General features: G+C 45.2%; 1 protein-coding gene across 3 annotated transcripts in view; it reads left to right on the plus strand.

Moving 5' to 3' along the window:
• The window catches only part of SHISA9 (shisa family member 9), a 515,393-nt gene that overhangs the window by 314,397 nt on the left and 180,754 nt on the right, over nt 1–20,242 (plus strand). For 2 of the 3 annotated variants that reach the window (XM_043914353.1, XM_043914352.1), the window contains exon 3: nt 1,462–1,617. In XM_043914353.1, the coding sequence (XP_043770288.1) occupies nt 1,462–1,617 (156 nt within the window). Of the gene's footprint in view, nt 1–1,461; nt 1,618–9,138; nt 9,187–20,242 lie in introns of all 3 variants that reach the window. The other variant, XM_043914350.1, reaches the window with a different exon arrangement.

Here is a 20,242-nt window from a genome sequence, read left to right on the forward strand (position 1 = left end):
GATTCATGTCAATGTATGGCAAAAACCATCATAATATTATAAAGTAATCATCCTCCAATTAAAATTAATTAATTAATTTTTAAAAGGGTAAGGAAAATTTTATATATATGTATATATAAAATTTCATATACTTATACAAATTGTTTTTTAATTTATTTACTTATCTAAAAATTTTATTTGGGAAGACCCCCCCTGGAGAAGGGAATGGCAACCCACTCCAGCAGAGTGGGGAATTCCATGGACAGAGGAGCCTGGCGGCCTACAGTCCAGGGGGTCTCAAAGAATTGGACAGGACTGAGCACCTTTCACTTTCAAATTTCACTTATTTTTTTATCTCTGGCTGTGTTGGGTCTTCGTTGCTGCGAGGGCTCTTCTCTAGTTGTGGCAATGGGGAGCTACTCTCTAGTTGTGGCGAGTGGGGGCCACGCTCTAGTTGTGGGGCGAGGGCTTCTCATTGCAGTGGCGTCTCTTGCTGTGGAGCTCAGGCCCTGGGCTCCGTAGTTGCAGCTCCCGAGCTCTGGAACACAGACTCCATAGTTGCAGCTCATGGGCTTAGCTGTTCCACGGCATGTGGGATCGTCCCTGGTAAGGAATTGAACACATGTCTCTTGCACTGGTAGGCAGATTCTTTACCACTAAGCCACCAGGGAAGCCCTGGTGGTTTTTTTTTTTTTAATCTTTTAAAATATTTATTTATTTGATCACTCCTGGTCTTAGTTGTGGGATCTTTATTTGCAGCATGTGTATTCTTAGTTGCAGCATGTGGGATCTAGTTCCCCGACCAGGGATTGAACCTGGGCCTCTTGCATTGGGAGCATGGAATCCGAGCCACTGGACTACTAGGGAATTGCCACCCTCACATTCTGACGCTTATATTTCTGAAGTCACCCTCCTTAGAATTGGCATCATCTGGTGAACATACCCACGCTAACCATTTTAAATTTCCGTACACACACACTACCCGCTTCCTTTCTGCAGATACAGCAAATCGCTTATCTACCATGAGTTTATGAGACTGCCCAGGGTCCAAGCGTCTTTGCCAGATTGGTGTTCTTCAGTCCTTTTAATTTTTGCCAATCTCTTGGCAGAGGAGTGGCCTCCCATTGTTCTGACTTGCATTTCTTTGGCTGTTACTGAAGTTGGTCATCCTTTTATACATATGTTGTTTCAATCACAAGAGCATCCCCTGCAGTGATAGGACTTACATTAAACTGGGGAAGATGGAAATGTTCTAGGTGCATCTGTGCTCTTCCCCATCCATCCTCAGCTGCTCGCCAATGACGACTGCAGAGCTGACTGATGCCATTATACCTGTCCACCCTTGGCTGCCCCCCCCCCCCACACACACCCGTGTCTCTAGAGGGCGAGGAGTTTTGGTCTCGAGGGGTGTGGCGATGGTGGGGATGGGTAGAAGTTCTTGCCCTGTTGATGACCATCTCCTTCTGTTCTCTTCCCTTCCAGATACAACCCAGATGAACAACGCAGTGCCCACCTCCCCTTTGCTCCAGCAGATGGGCCACCCACATTCCTATCCCAGCCTGGGCCAGATCTCCAACCCTTACGAACAGCAGCCGCCAGGCAAAGAGCTCAATAAGTACGCCTCCTTGAAGGCAGTTGGTAAGCACCATTTTTTTCTTCTCTCTATCTTGTACTTTTCTGTTCCTTCTACATTTCCTTATCTCTAGCTTTTTTCTACTCCATTTTCTATCTTTCTGATCTCTCTCATCTATCTATCTATCATCCATCATCTTTTTATTATCCATCATCTATCCATCTACCATGTATCTATCCATCCATTATCTCTTTCTCCTTTTTCTTTGTTTCTCTCTGTCTCATTCTCTCTCTCCCTCTCTAATATATTCTGGGTCTTTGTACCTGGGACACAGTTTACTAAGGACCAGAGCCCCCTAGCTGTTTTCTCTTGGCCCCAGGACAAGTCCTACCTTGCTGTGTGGAGCAGGGTGGGTGGGGGAAGAAGAGAACATGGATATTCATTTGATCCTGTGGATACCTCAGCCCCTCCACCATTGAACATCTACCCTCGTGAATCCTCAGGGAACATGGACATGGGATCCAAGGCATTGGTCTCTGAACATCCTGTCCTTTAGTGGAAGATGCTCACCATCCACCCAGTCTAGCCTCTCTTGGAACAGTCAGTAAGCCTGCACATTTCTATCTCAGGCAGCTTCTGGTTCCCAGATGCTGGAATATTTCCAATATGCCAATATTCCAATACTGGATTCCAATATTTCCAGGTTGAAGGGACAGCCTGGAGCTCCTGTTATCTGCATTCTTATCAAGTCTGGGACATCGCATTGGTGTTCTTACAGAACATTGCCTCATTTTCTCATAGTGATCCGAAGAGGAAGGCATAAATATTGCCCCAGTTTTCAGATTAGGAAAATTGAGACTGCGGAGGTTAATTTAACTTGCCCTAAATCAAGCAGCTGGTGGGCAGTTTGAGCTTGTGTTTTTATCACTCCAGAGCCTGTGCTCTTGCCACTACCTTCCCACAGCCCTGGGGTGGGGGTTCAGTCCGTTCCGCTGATTCATACATGAGGGAGTGTGACAGTGGCCTTGATGATGACCCAGACTGCTGGACAAATGACTCATGACCACTTCCTATAGGATGGAAGCAGCACTCACAGCAAAGGCAAGCTTTGGGGCAGACAGAAGATACCCAGACCATGTACTTTCTTTAATTATCAGCCTCTTATTCTATTTTCTCTCTCTTCTGCCAAGCTCCTCTTTGGAGATGGGATAGGAGACATGAGCTGATCAATTCTAGTATGAAATATCCTAATTCCAATACAAATTAAGGACAGAAACTAAAGCACAGACACGATCATGTAACCTGCTGTCGTAACCATGGTCTATGGACATCAGATTCATAAAACAAGCATATAGGTGCCCTGCCGACAGTCAGGTCCAAACTTGGAGCTTAGAAACCTATCTGTAGGAATTTATGTTCCCCAATATCCTAGGACTTCCAAACGGAACCTTTTGAAGAGGGCTTGAGGGGTGCTTATAATTCTGAGGGTACAGCTTGTGCTTCCTAAATCCCAACCCTCATAAGCTCTCACATACCAGCACCCCATGTTTTCTGTTGAATTTCTCCACCCAACTCAATCCTTTTTTTTTTTTTAATTTTTTATTTTATTTTATTTTATTTTTAATTAGTTGGAGGCTAATTACTTCACAACATTTCAGTGGGTTTTGTCATACATTGATATGAATCAGCCATAGATTTACACGTATTCCCCATCCCGATCCCCCCTCCCCCCTCCCTCTCCACCCGATTCCTCTGGGTCTTCCCAGTGCACCAGGCCTGAGTACTTGTCTCCTTATCTACATCTGTGACCATGAAGTGAAAGTGTTAGTCACTCAGTCATGTCCCGCCCTTTGAGACCCCATGGACTGTAGCCCACCAGGTTCCTCTGTGCATGGAATTCTGCAGGCAAGAATACTGGAGTGGGTTGCCATGCCCTTCTCCAGGGGATCTTCAGGATTGAACCTGGGTCTCCTGCATTGCAAGCTGGTTCTCTACCATCTGAGCCACCAGGGAAGCCCAGCAGAGACGGTAGATTCCCTCTATTCCGTATTGCATGTTTGTATAGCACATATATCCTAAGCATGTTCAAACAGACTCAGATATTACAAGGGAGGGATAAGGGCTGTTGCCTAGGAGAGAAGAAGTCTTGGCATCTGTGCCCATGTACCTGCATAAGCCTTCATGCACTACTCGGTGGCCCACCTCCCTTTCTGAGTCTTGCGTTTAGGTGATGACTAGCATCTGCTGTTATTTGATTCTTCTTTTGACATTAAAAAAATCCCACCCTGACATCTTTTTCTTTTTGAACAGGTCCCATTACCCCCAAACAACTCATTTCTTCACTTAGGCCCAGTGTTTCCTTCCCCTGCGACACCCTATAGCTCTTCGGTAAAGCATAAGTGGATCTTCCAGCAGAGTTCCTTGATTCTGTCCAGGCTTGACATAGGGCTCCTTGGTACAGCAAATGTTTGCAGTGCACTGGGAATTAAATTTGCAGTCTGAAAGTTTATTCAGCACTCCTTGAGTAACCTTTTCTCCCACAAAGCAGGAGCTCCTGAAATGGTTGCTGAATGAATGAATGAATTTATCTTTGATCCCAACCGAAGAATAGCTTAGTTGGAAGGGAGCACCCCTATATCTCCTAAAAACTCTGAAGGATCTCACATGAGGAACCCTCCTCGATCCTGGATATGATTGATGTGGCCCTCTTCTTTGCTGCCCTTCTTTTCTGACTATTATAAGAGTTCACAGGCTTTATCTGAGTCACGGATGGTCTTCTGATGGTCTTGTGAGGTCCGGTGTGGGGCAGACTGAGTGACTGCCTGCCCAAATGAAATGCAAATCCCATAATAAATGTTCTTTCAAGGGTTCTTTATTAAGGCATAATGTGACCATGGTGTGAAGGATGAAATGCATTTCATTAACAAAATCATTACCACCCAGGAGAGTTGTTTAAAAAATGGTTTGCTGTGGAAAGTTCTGCAGTGTCTGATAACCAGATTCATTTTCTAAAAATTTCAATTCAGCCAATAAGGAGAGACTTGGACAGCCTTTAGGGTTAGCTGCCAAGTTCAAAAATATTTCTGGAAAATAGGTGTTCTTTTGGAGGCTTTAATATTCAGAACCTCAAGGGGGTTTTGGTCACTGAAATCCCCTGGCCTCAGCTTCTTTGTGTGAAAAATGAAGAAGTTGAACTCTGTAGGTTCCAAACTCCATTATGATTTTAAAATTAGAAAATGAAACAATTCTACTCATTTTAGTTATTAGAATACCTGTGGGCCATGAAATATGTCTCATTCATTCACAACCAACTCAGAATAGGAACTGTTGGTAGTTCCTGAGATAAATTCTTCCAAAACAGGCCTTCCCTTCTATTTTATTTTATTTTTATTTTATCTTATATTATGGGCTTCCCTGGTGGCTTAGTGGTAAAGAATTCTCCTGCCAGTGCAGAAGACATGGGTTAGACCACTGGGTCAGGAAGATCCTCTGCAGGAGGAAATGGCAACCCACTCCGGTATTCTTTCTGGGAAAATCCCATGGATAGAGGAGCCTGGCGGGCTACAGTCCATAGGGTCACAAAGAGTCGAACATTATTTAGTGACTAAACAAAAACAGCAATCTTATTTTTATTTATTGTTGTTTGCTTGTTGAAATCACATTCATTCATGTTTAAACAGAATTCCTTTCTCTCTGTGATTCAGGGATTTGGGAATGTAACATCTGGTCCTGTGTACCATGTGGCTGCAGAATGGTCTCTGTTCCCAAGAAGTTCCCTGCCCAGTTATTGTAAAATATTAGCACACACTAGGGGAATATAAGAGGCTAAACCTCCCTGAAGTGAAGGAAGTGAAAGTCGCTCAGTTGTGTCTGGCTCTTTGTGACCCCATAGACTGTACAGCCCATGGAATTCTCCAGGCCAGAATACTGGAGTGGGTTGCCTTTCCCTTCTCCAGGGGATCTTCCCAACCCAGGGATCAAACTCAGGTCTCCCATATTGCAAGTGGATTCTTTACCAGCTGAGTCACAAGGGAAGCCCAAGAATACTGGAGTGGGTAGCCTATCCCTTCTTCAGGTGATCTTCCCAACCCAGGAATTAAACCGGGGTCTCCTGCATTGCAGGTGGATTCTTTACCAAGTGAGCTATCAGGGAAGTCCTAAACCTCACTGGTGTGCTGCAGTCCATGTAGTCACAAAGAGTCGGATATGAGTGAGCAACTGAACTGTACTGAAACCTCACTACTCTGTACAAGAAGAAGTGATGGAGTTGAATAATTATTTGTCCAAATCATTCATTCATTCTCCAATCATTTAATCTCATGTCCCTCAATTGTAAGTCCCACTGAGTCAGGAACAAAGTCTGTCCCTTTCATCGGTGTATACCAAGGACCTAGCACCATGTGGCACAGTTCACACCAGCTAAGAGGCAACCCAAACCTCTTTACTCTCCCCACCAATAGCCTGGACAATGAAGGTCCATGTGCTCAGACCCATGACTCCCATAATCCATCATAGAAAGATTCTGTTTCACTCAATTAACTTCCCTTACTCAGTCAGGAATGTGAGGTTAAACAGTTTCAAAGTGTTTGCTACCAAGAAAAGTCAAGAAGTGTGTGTTGTTCTAGACTGAGCCAAACTGTAACCTTTTGAAAAATCAGTTAAGCACACAAAACCTCTGGCCTGCCCTGCCCCCACCCCCCATGCAATGGTGGTGACTATGTGAGGAGCCACTTTATGGTTCTTCGTTGGCCAATGTTTACAAAGACAGTCGTGAAAATATCCCTAAGGGTCACCTGATGGTTCAGAGTTGGTTGCTTCCTGCCTCCAAAACTGGGAAAATACCACTCTTTTATGTAATTCCTGAGGGGTTCTGGAAAATGGAAAATTGCATGCACACTGGCATTTAGCACCTATTGGCCCCAGGTCTAGTTTTTCCTCTCGGTGTCTTGAGAGTTGAAATCCTCAGTTGCTAATGGCTCTTGACCACGTGCCCTTTAGATGCTTTTGGGCAACCTAGGCTGTCCAGTGAGTAAAAGAGACAGGATGTACCAGCATTATTGATAAAAGGTGGTGTTTTCTTTTTAGATTCCAGACTTTAATAAGAAAATATTTTCTCTGTTACTCTTTAACAGTCTGTGGACTGTCTTCCCAGAACCTTGTTACAGTTTTCCAATAGCACTTTTTAAAACCACAGCAACAATGCCCTTAGGAATTCTTTTCTACTCTTTCTGTAGGAATCATCTGTAAAGACCCTAAGTGATGCATAAACCCCTCAACTTTGAATTAACCTCTACTAGTTTTTTGTTGTTGTTGATATGGAAGAAAGGGAGCTAGTATCACTGGATTCCCAAATTGTACGCCTCTTGGGGAGGTATCAGTCCCAACGTCAAAATATGGAGAAACTGGGGCTCAGTATAGTTAAGTAATTTTTCCAAAGTAACACCTGAAGAGCCAGGAGTCATATCTGGGATAGCCTGAATCAGGTCTTCTTCCCATGAAATGATGCTATCTCCCACAGAGCAGTTTCTGGCACCAGAAGGATCTTACCAGGCCAAAAAAAAAAAAAAAAAAAAAAAAACAAGAAGATTGAAGAGGCTCATTCTCCTCTTTTGTCCGGGAAGACTTACTAAGGTGTTAATTATTTTTCTTTTGTTTGTTTGCTTGGAGGTAAAATTTTCTCATCATGCTAGTATGATTGAGGTATAACACATTTAAGGTATATTATAGTTGAGGTATAATTTAATATGTATAGTATAAGACTCAGATCGTAATTTTATAATACTGTGATTATTGAAATATACGTATGCTAGAGTCATCAACATCCCAGGAAGGATAAGAAATATTTTCCTCTCCCAGAAAGTTCCCTCATGTTCTCTTCCTCCCAATGCCCATCCTCTTTACACAGGCATTTAATTTTTCACCCAACAAACATTTAACAAATTCTCACTAGTGTCACCGAGCACAAAAGGAGACTTAAAGTATATATTTGGTAGCTTCTGTACCATTTTATTTAGTGCCCTTATTAGCACTGGATTTAATAAACAAAACGTGTTACTGCCTCACCAGAGTGAAGCCCTGTCCTAGGGAGTGGAGACAGGGATGTCCACCGTGTATTTCCTGCCTTCAAGGCAGTGATGGATTTGACTTGGGGGCAAATGGCTTCCTTGGAATTAGTGACTCAGTGACTGTGTCAGGCTTGTGTCCACCCACACCGGAAGATCTGGGGCTACATCACTATTTCCAGATGTCAGTGATCCTGGTTCAGAGGGAGAAGAAACATTCAGGGCATCCCGGGCGGGTCCCACGTAATTTTAACTTCGTCACTCTTCGCCTGTCACTCCAATCTCCCGACCGTTGTGAGTGATGAGCGTGTAGAGTTCATATCTGCAGGGGGAACGTGGCAATTTGCGTGTCCTTTGGCACGCCTGGGAGGCCAACCAGAAATGCTTAAATGGGTCCGGATCTGTGCTCTGTAATCATTCAGATCACAGACTGTTCCCTGCATCTCCTCCCAGCTGGCAGCCGGATATATCTCTGGAAATTGTGCAGAAACGTTGAGGACTTGGTTTTTCCAGGTAGCTTCCCAAGAAAGGAAACGGGAGCTAGTAGCGCACGCTGATTGGTCAGGCCGCCAGCCAATGAGCACTGGCACGTGCGCATGTTTGCCCCGCTTTGAGCAAAGTCCCATAGTACAGAGAAGGTCTATGGAGGACCTGGGTAAGGTGTAGCAGTAGCCTTTCTCACCATCCTTTACGGAAAGGGTTACACTCTGGGCTCCTGCTAATCATGTGAGATTTCCCCCAGGGTTCAGCCAGTACATCTGAAACAGAATTCAATCTGGAGAAACTGATTTACAATAAAAATTCCAGGCATTAGGGATTCTCAGATAACAAGCTTGATCCCTTTTGCATTAAGGGAACTTCTTTACCTTAGGAAGAGTGACTCGGTGGAGAACCTTGAATTCATTCATTCATTCAACAATGTTTTGCAAACACAGATTGTGTGGTGGGCACTGGGTTAGGGTGGTCTCCACCCACCCTGGTCTGCTGCCTAGCATTTAAAGTCACAGTCAGCAAAGCCTAGCCTGCCCCAATTTCGAATATGTAGAGCTAATGATGCACCGCCCCCCCCCCACTCCCTTTTAGCAGGAGGATTGCAGTAGAAAAGGGTCCAGATTTCTCTCTTGACCACAGAGCATGGTTATTAGCCACTTTGACTTCTTGTAACTAAAACTTTGCCTTCTTTCTTAGAAGGTTGAAACTTAGAGCCAGATTTCACCACCTAAGAATTGTCTGTCTCTGTCTGAATACATCTAGGCTTTTTCAAGGGGAACCTTTTTTGATCCTGTATTGGGCATCATCTCGATCATGCTTCAGGACCTTGCAGAGAGAAGTGTTCACATAATCACAGTTGTGCATTCACTCCCTCGCCTTCTTCCCTGAGTCCCCTGAGACCTGCCCCCGCCCCCAAACACACACACTTGAAGACTGCAGCTGAGATGCAAACAGCAGCATCTGGGTGTGAGGGCGCCGTGCACGTGGGTAGCTGGTGAGCAGATCAGCATCTCTCCATTGTTATTTTTTTAGGAAGTTCTGAGGGTGACTGGACAGTGGCGACACTTAAGTCACCGAAAGGTACCGTACGGTTTTTTTTCTAGCTCTTTTGTCTAGGTGTTGTCGGATTTGGCGTTGATCCATGAAGGCACAGAGCGTCCCACTGTCTGTGTGTGACCCAGTGCACACGTGTGTCCATGTTGGCTGGATCTGCAGGTCCGTCTGAGTTCCAGTGTGTAGGTGTTGTGTGTGTGTGTGTATGTGTGTGTGCACCTGGGATGGCGTGTCTCCAGGCTGTTGCTAAAAAGTGTGATCCTCTTCACTTCCTGATGTTCATTGCCTGAAGGAAAATGTCGCTATCAGAAGCCATCCCAGGTAAGACATCCAGGAAATGTTTTTGTTTTTTTTTTTCCCTCTCAGAAAGCTGCACAGGCAAATGGCAAAACATAAGGTGATTTAATGCAGGGGGAAAACAACTTCTGAGGGAGTGATAAACAGATTGTTGGCCTTGGGTCTTGGGATTGATTAACCTTTTGGGGAACAGATGCTCTTTTTAACTCTCCTGGCTATCATGATGAGCTGAAAGTTAAGGAGTTAGTCCATTTGTGTCTGTGTGTTAACTAGCTGGCTGACAGAGGCAGGTGGTAGTTATAATTTATTTACCCCTGCTATGTGCCAGGCAGGGCTGGGCCCTTGATATCATTTTATCATTAAATTCTCTGATGATCCAGCCATATGTATGTTGTCCTTCCCCTTTATTAATCCTCTTTATTAATATGGACCTGGGTGTCTGATCAAGTCTAAGTCTTGCTTATCTAAAGTCAGCTAGCTACTAAGTGATGGAGCTGAAATTTGAACCCATGTCTGCCTAGCTCTAATATTTAGTTATTTCCCACTGGGGTGTGGTGGGAGTAGCTCTTTTCCAGAACAGACCAGAAATGCAGTTCTCTTCTTTCTTCACTCCTTGTGCTTTGTTGAATTTGGAATTGGAAAGATATAGCTGACCCAAGCAGATGGAGCTCCAACTCTTTAGTGACCTTGAACTGGGAGAAGTTAGAAGATGTTTCAGGGCTGTAGGTAAGCTACTGGTAGGGCCATTTTGCCTTCTCGAAAGACAATGCTGGTTTCCAACTAGAGACTGGATCAAGGGAGGGTGGACTGAAATTGGGACCACCCACTGGGAGGCTCTTGCAGTCATCCAGGTGGGTGGTGCCCTGAACTGGGGTGGTAGAGGATGAAGAGAAGAAAATGGAGTAGAGGAATAATGAAGAGACTGCAGAATGTGTGTGAGAGGAGGGGAGGAAGCTGTGGGCTGACCCACGGTCCTCACCTTTGGGCCACTTGAGCGCGTATCAGCATCCCCTGGAGGGATGTTGAAGCCTGCTTCCTGGACACTATCCTGGAGCATCTCATTCACTAGACCGTGAGTGTGGCCTGAGGAGCTGAATTGCTAACTGTTTCCGAGGTGATGCTGCTGCTGCTGGTTTGGGGACCATACTTTAAAAACCACTGCACTAGAGAAATCTTGCTGGGAAACTAAGACCCTAAGACCCTTTGCTTGGATCTCCAAGCATCTTTCTGTGGCTTGAGAGTTCTGAAGAGGGGAGTGTGACCAGAAACCCAGAAGCTCATAAGCAGCCTCAGCGAAAAGGGGGGAATGGAGAGAGCCGCCCCTTATTCCAGAATTGGGAGAGAGAGAGAACTTCAGACCCTTGTGTCTAATGAGAATCCCTTGATCACCAGTTGTTGCCTTGAGAGAGGGAGATTTTTGGGTCTTGTATTAGATAATAACTATTCACATGTCAACGTCCATTTTTAGAAATGCAAACAATTTGGAACATGACAGACCTGCTAATTTGAGGCATAAACTTTTTTTTTTTCCTTCCCTTGTGAAAAACAAAGCCATTACAATGCCCGTGACAGCATGTAGAGGCAGTCAGCATCCATGTCCTGATATCAGCCTGTTATTGTCGGATGCATTTAGAACATATTTCAGGATGGGTCAGAAGCAAGGGCTTAGAGGCTATTTTTCTACTCCAACCAGGCTAATTTCACCGGTCCTGCTAAATGCACCTTTATTTATTCTGCTTTATCAGGGGAGAAGAAAAGAGGCTCCAGAGAGGGGACCTCTGGGGTCACTTGTCTTCCCCTGTTGTTTTCTACTCAACCTCCAGACCCTCAGTCTGCCTAAGGTGTGGGTTTGTACACCCCTAAGGTCAGGGGTTTGCACACCTGTCAGCTTCTTGAGGACTTCCTCAGTGGCTCAGTGGTAAAGAACCTGCCTGTCTATGAAGGAGAGGTAGATTCGATCCCTGGGTCAGAAAGATCCCTTGAAGAAGGAAATCGTAACCCGCTCCAGTGTTCCTGCCTGGGAAATCCCATGGATGGAGGAGTCTGGCGGGCTACAGTCCATGGGGTCATAAAGAGTCAGACACGACTTAGCGACTGACAGAGCACGCACGCCAGCTTCTTGAAAGGAAGGTATAAGCAGGACGTGATGCGCTTAGCTTCAGACACACCTGGGCTCCATTCATAGCCCCATCTTGTTACTTTCCCCAAGTCATTCAGCCTCTCTGAGCCCCTCATTTCTGATCTACAAGGTGGCCACATCACTATCACATCCCTCCTAAGGTTGTTGTGAGGATAAGATGAGATAACATGTGCAATACATGTCACAGTGCCTGGTGTGTTGAAAGTGATGACATAGTAACTGATATTATGAATACTAACATTATCAGGTGAGCAAATTAAAGTTCTGAAAAATCTCAAGGTAAAGAAACTATCAAACTCTGTAAAATCCATTATTTCCCAAACACTTTAAAAAATTTATTTATTTGTTTGGCTGCATTGGGTCTTAGTTGTGGTGTGTGGGCTCAGTAGTTGCCCTATAACATGTGGAATCTCAGTTCCCCAACCAGGAATCGAACCTGTGTCCTCTGCCTTGGAAGGCAGATTCTTAACCACTGCAGTCACAGGGAAGTCCCTCAAACACTTCTGACATCTGATCTCTTTTCTTTCAGTAAAGCCAGTTCATGTCTTAACATCTGGAGTGTGAATGTTGCTATGAACCCACTTTACAAACAGCGGGTAAGGGATGACTGTGTCCAGGGGAGGTTAGCTGAGAAGGAGAGGGGGAAAGGCCCCTGAAGATACAAGTGTCCTGCTCCCACTTGCATTGACTCTCACTGACTTTGGAGGGGAATCCTATCTGCCAGGAAATGGCAAAGCAGATCTTACCAGTTTGCGCTGTGGGCGTGTGTGCATATGCAGTCTCTTCAGTCGTGTCTGATTCTTTGTAACCTTATCGACTGTAGCCTGCCACGCTCCTCTGTCCATGGGATTTCCCAGGCAGGAATACTGGAGTGGGTTGCCATGCCCTTCTCCAGGGGATCTTCCTGATCCAGCGGTCACACTCGCATCTCCTGTGGCTCCTGCATTGCAGGCGGATTCGTGTACTGCTGACCCACTGTGGTAGTCCAATTTGCTCTACTGTATTTGTTTTTTAATACCTGATGTTTTTCAGGCAAGTCTCCCCCTGGTGGTCCCTGCTGGAGGTCCGAGTGCCCAGCCCTGGGGACTAGTTTGAGTGTGTCCTTCTGAGGCTAAGGACTTCCCAGGTGGCGCTAGTGGTAAAAAACAAAAAACAAACAAACAAAACACCTGCCAGCGTAGGAGACCCAAGAGACACGAGCTGAGTTGGGAAGGTCCCCTGGAGGAGGGCATGGCAGCCCACTCCAGTATTCTTGCCTGGAGAATCCCAGGGACAGAGGAGCCTGGCTGGCTACACTGCATAAGGTCTCAACGAGTTGGACATGACGGAAGCATGTACGTACTGAGGCTAAGCTGGCTAGGTGCCATTCATGCTAAATTCCCCCAAATCTTGCATGGTGGCCCTGGCATATAGTAGACCCACAACGTACATTTTATTAATAAATTATTAAATGGAGTTGGGCATTGCATTTGACAGGAATCTTGCTGTCTTTTCTGAAGAGACCGTGGGAGTAGCAGAAAAATGAACCAGGTGGAAGCCAGGAAGCCTGTGTCTAGATCCAGCGCTGGTGCTACTGTGCTGGCTGTCATGTGGAGCCCACAGCTCTGGTTGCTTCTCCAATAAGTGGAAGGCAGGGATCCTTGATCTCATTGGCCCCTCTGTCTCCATAAGTAAAGATCCCAGGCTTTACTCTGATTGACTACCTTGTCATGTGACCACTCACCTCTGAACAAATTGTTATGGTTATGAAATGTTATGTTAGGGTGATGAAATGGGTTATTTGTCATCCTGGGAGGATGGTTGGGGGTAAGGAGTGGAGGGGTATGTCATCCAAACCATGTGGATTTAGAGTAGAGGCAACATGGATCCCCATCTGGAAATTGGGGCTCTTCCTGGGAGTAGGGTGAGTGAATGATTGGTATTTGTGTCAGTTATCCATTGTTACAATAATGCTGCATAACAAGCAACCTCAAATCTCATGCCTTAAAATTATTTAGCTCAGCACTTATTGGGGTTGGGGTCTAAGTGCCAGTGGTTTATGCTGATGCAGGAGGTTCTTCTAATCTCAACTGAATTCACCCATATATCTGGGGGTTGGCTGAATGTTGGCTAATGTAGGCTAGTTTCAGCTGGAAAGACTGGGGTGACTTGGTTCTGCTCCAGGTGTCTTTCATCTTCAGAGAGGGTAGCCCAGACATGTTCTCATGATGTGGACAAATGTGCAAGAGAGCAGCCAAATGCCAAAAAACACTTTTCAAAATTCTGTGTGTGTCATGTCTGCTCACCTTCATTAGTCACATGGAGGAACTTGGAATCCAGTGGTGAGGAAAGAGATCCTTCTTTTGGGGGGGTGAATTTCAAAGTCACATAAAAAGAACATGGATATAGGGAACCTGGAAGAATGGAGGTCCTTCATGCATTCATCTAACACAGGGTACAAAATCTTATCATCTACACTGAGACCATCCTTTGCTACAGTACATTGGAAGGAGGTAGGTAGGATTCAGGAGAATTAACCTTTATTTCCTCCCTTTGAAAAATCACCAGATGTGTAAAATTTCACTAGCTGGAAGGCTGATCATAAGACAAACCAAGTAATGAATTTCTGAAAAAAAAAATCTCCATCTAGGGAGCAGGATGAAAGGCGGTGAATGAGTGCACAGTTTCCATCTAGGACCTTTCAAGGCAGGGGATGCTGTGGTCAGCCATGGATGGACAATGAGGCCATCTGGCTTTGTTCGGTAGCCTTTCAGAAAGTAGTGACTGTCCAGCAGGACTGCCTAAGGGAAGAGACTTGAGGTTTCATCGGTCCGTTGGCAGCAAGACATTCACAGAGAGCTCCCTGCAGCCACAACCAAGGGGCCAGTGGTGCAGGTGGACAACTTTAGTGCAAAGCCCAAGCCAGGAACTGTTTCAGAACCCTCTCAACAAAGGTAGCAGGGCCTCCACATGGGATCTCTCAGGGCAGAGACAAAAAGGGCCAGGCTCCTGTTCTTCCATCTCCAGTTTTCTCTCTTGGAGAGATAAGACTTCAGACTTCAGGAAAGATGTGCAGCCCTATAAGAACAGCCAGGAGTCCTGGGTTTCATTAGAAACTGGTTCAAATGTGATTTTCCCTCCTTGTACCTCTGCAGTGAGGCCCAGAACCAGGTGAAATGGGGCTAATTTGCCATAAAGACAAATCTTTCCACCTTCTTCCTGGCTGTCTTCTGCCTGGGAAGCTGGGCTTTTTTTTTTTCCTGCCTTTCTTATTTCTGCCTGCTGAGACAGTCCCAGAAGCCTCTGTAGCTTTAGAGCATGTATTTCAAAAGGAGTGAAATACCTGGGTGCTTTTTTTTTTGAACATGAACTATTTCCCCTTTTATTTTTTAATTCAGCTTATGATGGAGAGAAAAAAATGTAGAGATCGAGAAAACATCCCTATATAAATAAAAGGTCAGTATTGTCCTAGTGAACCAAAAGGCCCCCTAAATACAGTGGCTTGAAAGAAAGAAGTATATTTCTGTTTCACATCATCACCCCAAAGGGAGTGGTCCAGACCGTATTCCAAGCTGTCACTCAGGGACACAGCTTCCTGCAACATTGTTGCTCTGCAGACCCTCTACTGGATTGTCCTCGTCTGCGCTGTTATAATTAGTTGTTGTCATGGCCTATGGGAAAGGGGAGAGAGGACACCCAGGGCAACCAACTTTCTTTGAAGTGAGTAATATGAAGTGGAAATTGGATGCATCACTTTTGCTAACATTGCATTGGTGAGAGATCAGCCACATGGCCAAGTTTAGCTTCTAAGAAGGCTGGGGAAGTCTGGGGCTGGGTGGCCATGTGCCCCCCCGCCCCAAAAAATGGTAGAAGAGTTCTGAGAGATAATAGCAGTATTTACAATATCATCTCATGTGGGGTATACATTTAAGGAGTCCTACTGTGCGCCGGGCATAGTGGTTTGTGTTTTCATGCCTTGTTTACTTCTCTGCTGCACTCTGCACAGTAGGTCTTCTTATCCTCATTTTGTATTCTTTTTATTTTTTTGACAATGAGGCGATAGTGGCTACTGTCTAATGAATATCTACCATGAAGCAAGGACATTGGTACTTCACATTATACAGTATAGTTCACACGATGCTCTTGAATACCCTAACCCCCTACCACATAGGCAGGCATTGTTATTTTTTTTTATCAGAGGATAATTAGTTTAAAATGCTGTGTTGGTTTCTGCCATATAACAATCAGCCAGCACTGTTATTTATTTTCAATTTTACTGGGAAGGTATGAGGACCTAGGTAACTTGCTGAAGGCCTCCAGCTTGTAAATTGAGATTTGAACTCAGGTCCATGTGCTTTTCAAGTTCATGTTCTTTCTACTGTATTGTAAAGAAGATTCTACAGTTACAAAAAACAAGGGTACATTCTTCCAAACTCTGCAATCTTCTGTATAAACCGGATGCACTGAATCCTCCAGGCTCTCAGTCTCACTAATCTTTCTTTCTCTCTCAGCCTTCTCAGATCTTATTGCCAAAGTCTTACCCTCCAAGACTCTACTGTGGCTGTTGAAATCTCAGTGTAGGATTCAGAAGCAACACTCGGAACCCTTTGTCACCATCAAAAGTGATCTCTGCTCGCTGAATGGTGGGGAGGGCAGAGTGGAAGCAGAGGGAGAAGAACATTGGTGAATATCTCAGAATGGGCTCTCTCCACATTGTCATGGAGAGAATCGGTGTGATGTAGCATGAAACACCCGGGCAACCGCATCTACCTCATTGGCTCGGGGTGGGGCAGGGAGCCAATTAAACGAGATGATTCGTCTGAAGCACCTGGATGTGCCTGGCTGGAGCAATGATGAAGCTTCAGGCTCCTCCCAGTTCTATGAGAAGCATATAGCATCTTACCCAACCCAGCTCTGTAACAGGAAACCACTTGTGGTTGGTGACTGGCCAGCACTCCAGCCAATGCCAGTGCATCTCAGAGGAGGTGAGACCCATACTCTTTAATGTGGTAGCCAGCTGAGTGCGGAGGACCTGGCAGGCAGTCCTATGACATCCCAGCTCCCTTTCTCCTGTCCCACTTTAAGGAAGAAAGCAGCAAATATATCTTGCCTTCAGGGAAAATTTGAGACTTCCAGTTGTGACATTTTGATATCGCCTTATGTAAACAAGCTTTACATGTATATCTCAATCTCTAGTGTTTGGAGAGGAGGAATCAAGAAAAGTGTTTTCTCCATGTGCTTTTCACTCTGTCCTCCATCTTCTTTGGAGTTTGGGGAAAACCTTTTCTAGTGGATAGAAACTTGTTAAGGAAACAAGTGTTTCTTCTATCAGGTGGGCAGATGGCTAAATAGTGGTGAGTGTTGTTGCCACAGATTCGTAAATTCTAAGATACTTGGAATTCAGCCAGGTTCCCTGGATTCAGATCCCAGCATTGTCACTTGGACACGTTGCCAAAGCTCTGTCGTTTCAGTTTCCCCATTTATAAAAGGAGACCAACAATAACACCGATCTCGTTAGGATATTGAGAGTGTGAAAGTGAAAGTGTTAGTTGCTCAGTTCTGTCCAACTCTTTGCGACCCCATGGACTGTAGCCTGCCAGGCTCCTCTGTCGATGGAATTCTCCAGGCAAGAATAATATATGGGTAGCCATTCCCTTCTCCAGGGGATCTTCACAACTCAGGGATCAAACCCGGGTCCTCCTGTACTATAGGCAGATTCTTTACTATCTGAGCCACCAGGGAAGCCTTTGAGAGTATTCAGTGGGGTGAAAAATGTCCATTCCCTATCTGGGTACCTGGGGCAGAGCATACACTTAAAGGTGAGCTCTTAGTCAGATTACAGGTTACCGCTGGGGAAGCTGGGAGGGAGGTGTGTCAGCGCAGCCTGCTGCTGTCTCCAGGCAGTGTTTAACCAATCCCTGCCTCCTGCACCTGCCTCCATCCTAGCTCCCCTGAGCTATGGCTGGTAGAAAACATTCATGCCTCTGCAAGTTTCCAACCAGGGGTTTGGAGCTGGACAGAAACCTGGTTCTCCTGCCCCAGAAGATCCCGTCTTTCCATCCCTGTGAGGCCCAGGTCACAAAGACATCCACAGTGTGGACGATGTATTAGAGAAACAGAACAAATTGGAAGCTGGACACACACACAGAGGAGAGCCCTGTGAAGTCAGAGGGAAAGACAGGAGGTGCTGCTACAGTCAGAGAATGCCAGGATTACCGCCACCACTGGAAGCTGGAAGAGACAAGGAAGGATGCTTCACTAGAGCCTGCAAAAGGAGCACAGACCCACTGACACCTGGCCTCCAGAACTGGGAAAGAATCCATTTCTGTTGTTTGGAGTTGCCTAGTTTGTGCCAACTTGTGCTGTGGCAGCCTTGGGAAACCAGTACGCTAAGTGAGGTCATAGCAAGTGTGGGAAGGATGAGGGTGAACCAACAGCCAGGGATCAGGTTAGGCAGACCAAGTCATGCAAATCATTTGGATTTGATTTATAAATGTGATGGGAAGCTTATTTCGCTATATTCTTGGACCAAGGATAGGGATATGTGGGGGAATTAGTGAAAGCCTAGGTTGGGACATTGCTTACCAGGTGAAATCCATCACCTGAGACCCAAGATGAACACCAACTGAGAAAGAGCTGTGGGAACCCCTCCTTAAGATACCTTTGTCCCAAGGAAAGAAGGTAGGTGGGAGGTCACCTGCTGAGACCCTCAGCTATGTAGCTTGTTTTGAAAACTGGTTATTACCTTGACTCTTGCCATCCACGGAGGCAAAGCTCCATCCCACCCAGCACCTGTACCAGCGTCTGCTGCTAATTAAGAGAGAGACAGATGGAGGAAGGTACAGTTTAATTTTATAGCCTTAGTTCCTTCAAGGCAATTAGGCTTTTTGGAAGGAAAGCACCTTTTTCATTCTTTCTTCCTCTCTTTAAATGAAGAAAAATCAAAACGGAGAGGACCAGTGATGTTGAAAGCCTCACACATCTGTTTCCTGGTCGGCTTGTTAGCCATCTGCCCACGAGATACCCAAGATGATTAGGTTAATGCATTTATTAACGGGGCTTACAAAGCTGCTCAATGAATCTGTGATTTCTTTCACAAGTAGCTTTTTAATATACTAATCCAGGGACCATAATGCACAATGCTGAGAGTGGCCAGGTAAGCATTTCTTTCCTGTCCTCAATACCTAAATCAGAGGGATGAGAAAGAGGATTCCACGAAAATTGCATTTTCTGGCTATGGGAACAGTTCATCCACCTAACCACCAACCACATCCTTGTTGAAATAATCTCAAAAATAACTCTTTGAAGGACAGTTTCACACCCCAGGCAGCAAGTCTGTACTTGCTCTGCACTTGTAGAAAACACCTCTGAGTCTTGTGAAGGGAGGGTATCAGACAACAGATATGAGTAATACAGTCCTCCCTACAGAACATTAGATGATTTGATAACCCCTTGTTTTCTTCACTTTATTACATAGATATCCTTTCAGTTTTTGAAACTACCATGCTACTTCCCACCTCAGGGCTTTTGTAAATGTTGTTCTGTATCAGTTATCTACTGCTGCATAACAAATTACCCCCAAACTTAATGGCTTAACATAGAAATTGCTTATACGGCTTGTGGTTCTGGGTTAGCTGGGCAATTATTCTGGTTTGGGCTGTCCTGGCTGTTCTTGTCCAGGTCTTCTTGGTATCTGTGGTTAGCTGGCAGGTGGGCTAATGGCTGTATGGTATTTGTATGGCTAATGGCAGGTGGGCTAATGGTCCAGGATGGTCTCACTTGGTATCTGGCAGGTACCAGGCTGCTGTTGGCTGTGGTGAATGTGGGCAACTGGAATGCAGGTTTCTCATCCTTCAGGAGGCTAACTTGGGCTTCTTTTTGTACATGGAGGCAGGGTTCCAAGAGCCTGATAGCAGAAGTGGTAGAACTTTTAATAGCACAGATTTGGGATGTGCATGACATCATTTCTGCTAAAGTCTACTAATTAAAGCCTATGACAATGTCAGGTCATATTCCAAAGGTGGGGAAATAGACTCTACTTCCTACTGGAAGAAATTGCAAAGTATTACAGCTACTTTTGCAACATACCCTATGTGCCTTCACCTGGGTGCTGTTTCTGCTACTTTTTACCTTCAGATGCCACCTAAAAGAGCATCCACAAGGATGCATTCCTTAACCAGACCCTCATCCCAAGTGGAAAAAGCCCCTTCTTATGTCATCTCATAGTGAGAACTATGCACCCATCACACATGGCAGGTGGAAGGAAGCAAAGAGGGGAAGAAGAAAGGAAGTAAGGATGGTTGGTTTGGATGACTGCTTCCTTTGTGCTTAGCAGGATGTCTGGCACAGAGTGCTCAGTAAGTGTTGGATTTAATCCAATGCCTCCTTCATAAACCAGAAGACAGACAAAATAGATGTCTTGAATAGTTACTCTCTTTCAGAATTATGCTATAGAGCTTCTATGTCTCATATAATTTATTCCTAACAATAAACCTCAGATTACTTATTTTATCCTCATTTTATACCGAAAGAATTAGCAATATAGGAGGTTGAAATTACCAACATCTCATATACTCAGGTTCTGATTCCAAAGCCTACAGACTTTTCTGTCCCACCTTTGTACCACATACCAGACATTTTCAGAGTTCAGGGGTTTCCCAGTGCCAA

The sequence above is a fragment of the Cervus elaphus genome, chromosome 10, assembly GCF_910594005.1.
Source record: "Cervus elaphus chromosome 10, mCerEla1.1, whole genome shotgun sequence".
In the NCBI taxonomy this organism is placed as follows: Eukaryota; Metazoa; Chordata; class Mammalia; order Artiodactyla; family Cervidae; genus Cervus; species Cervus elaphus.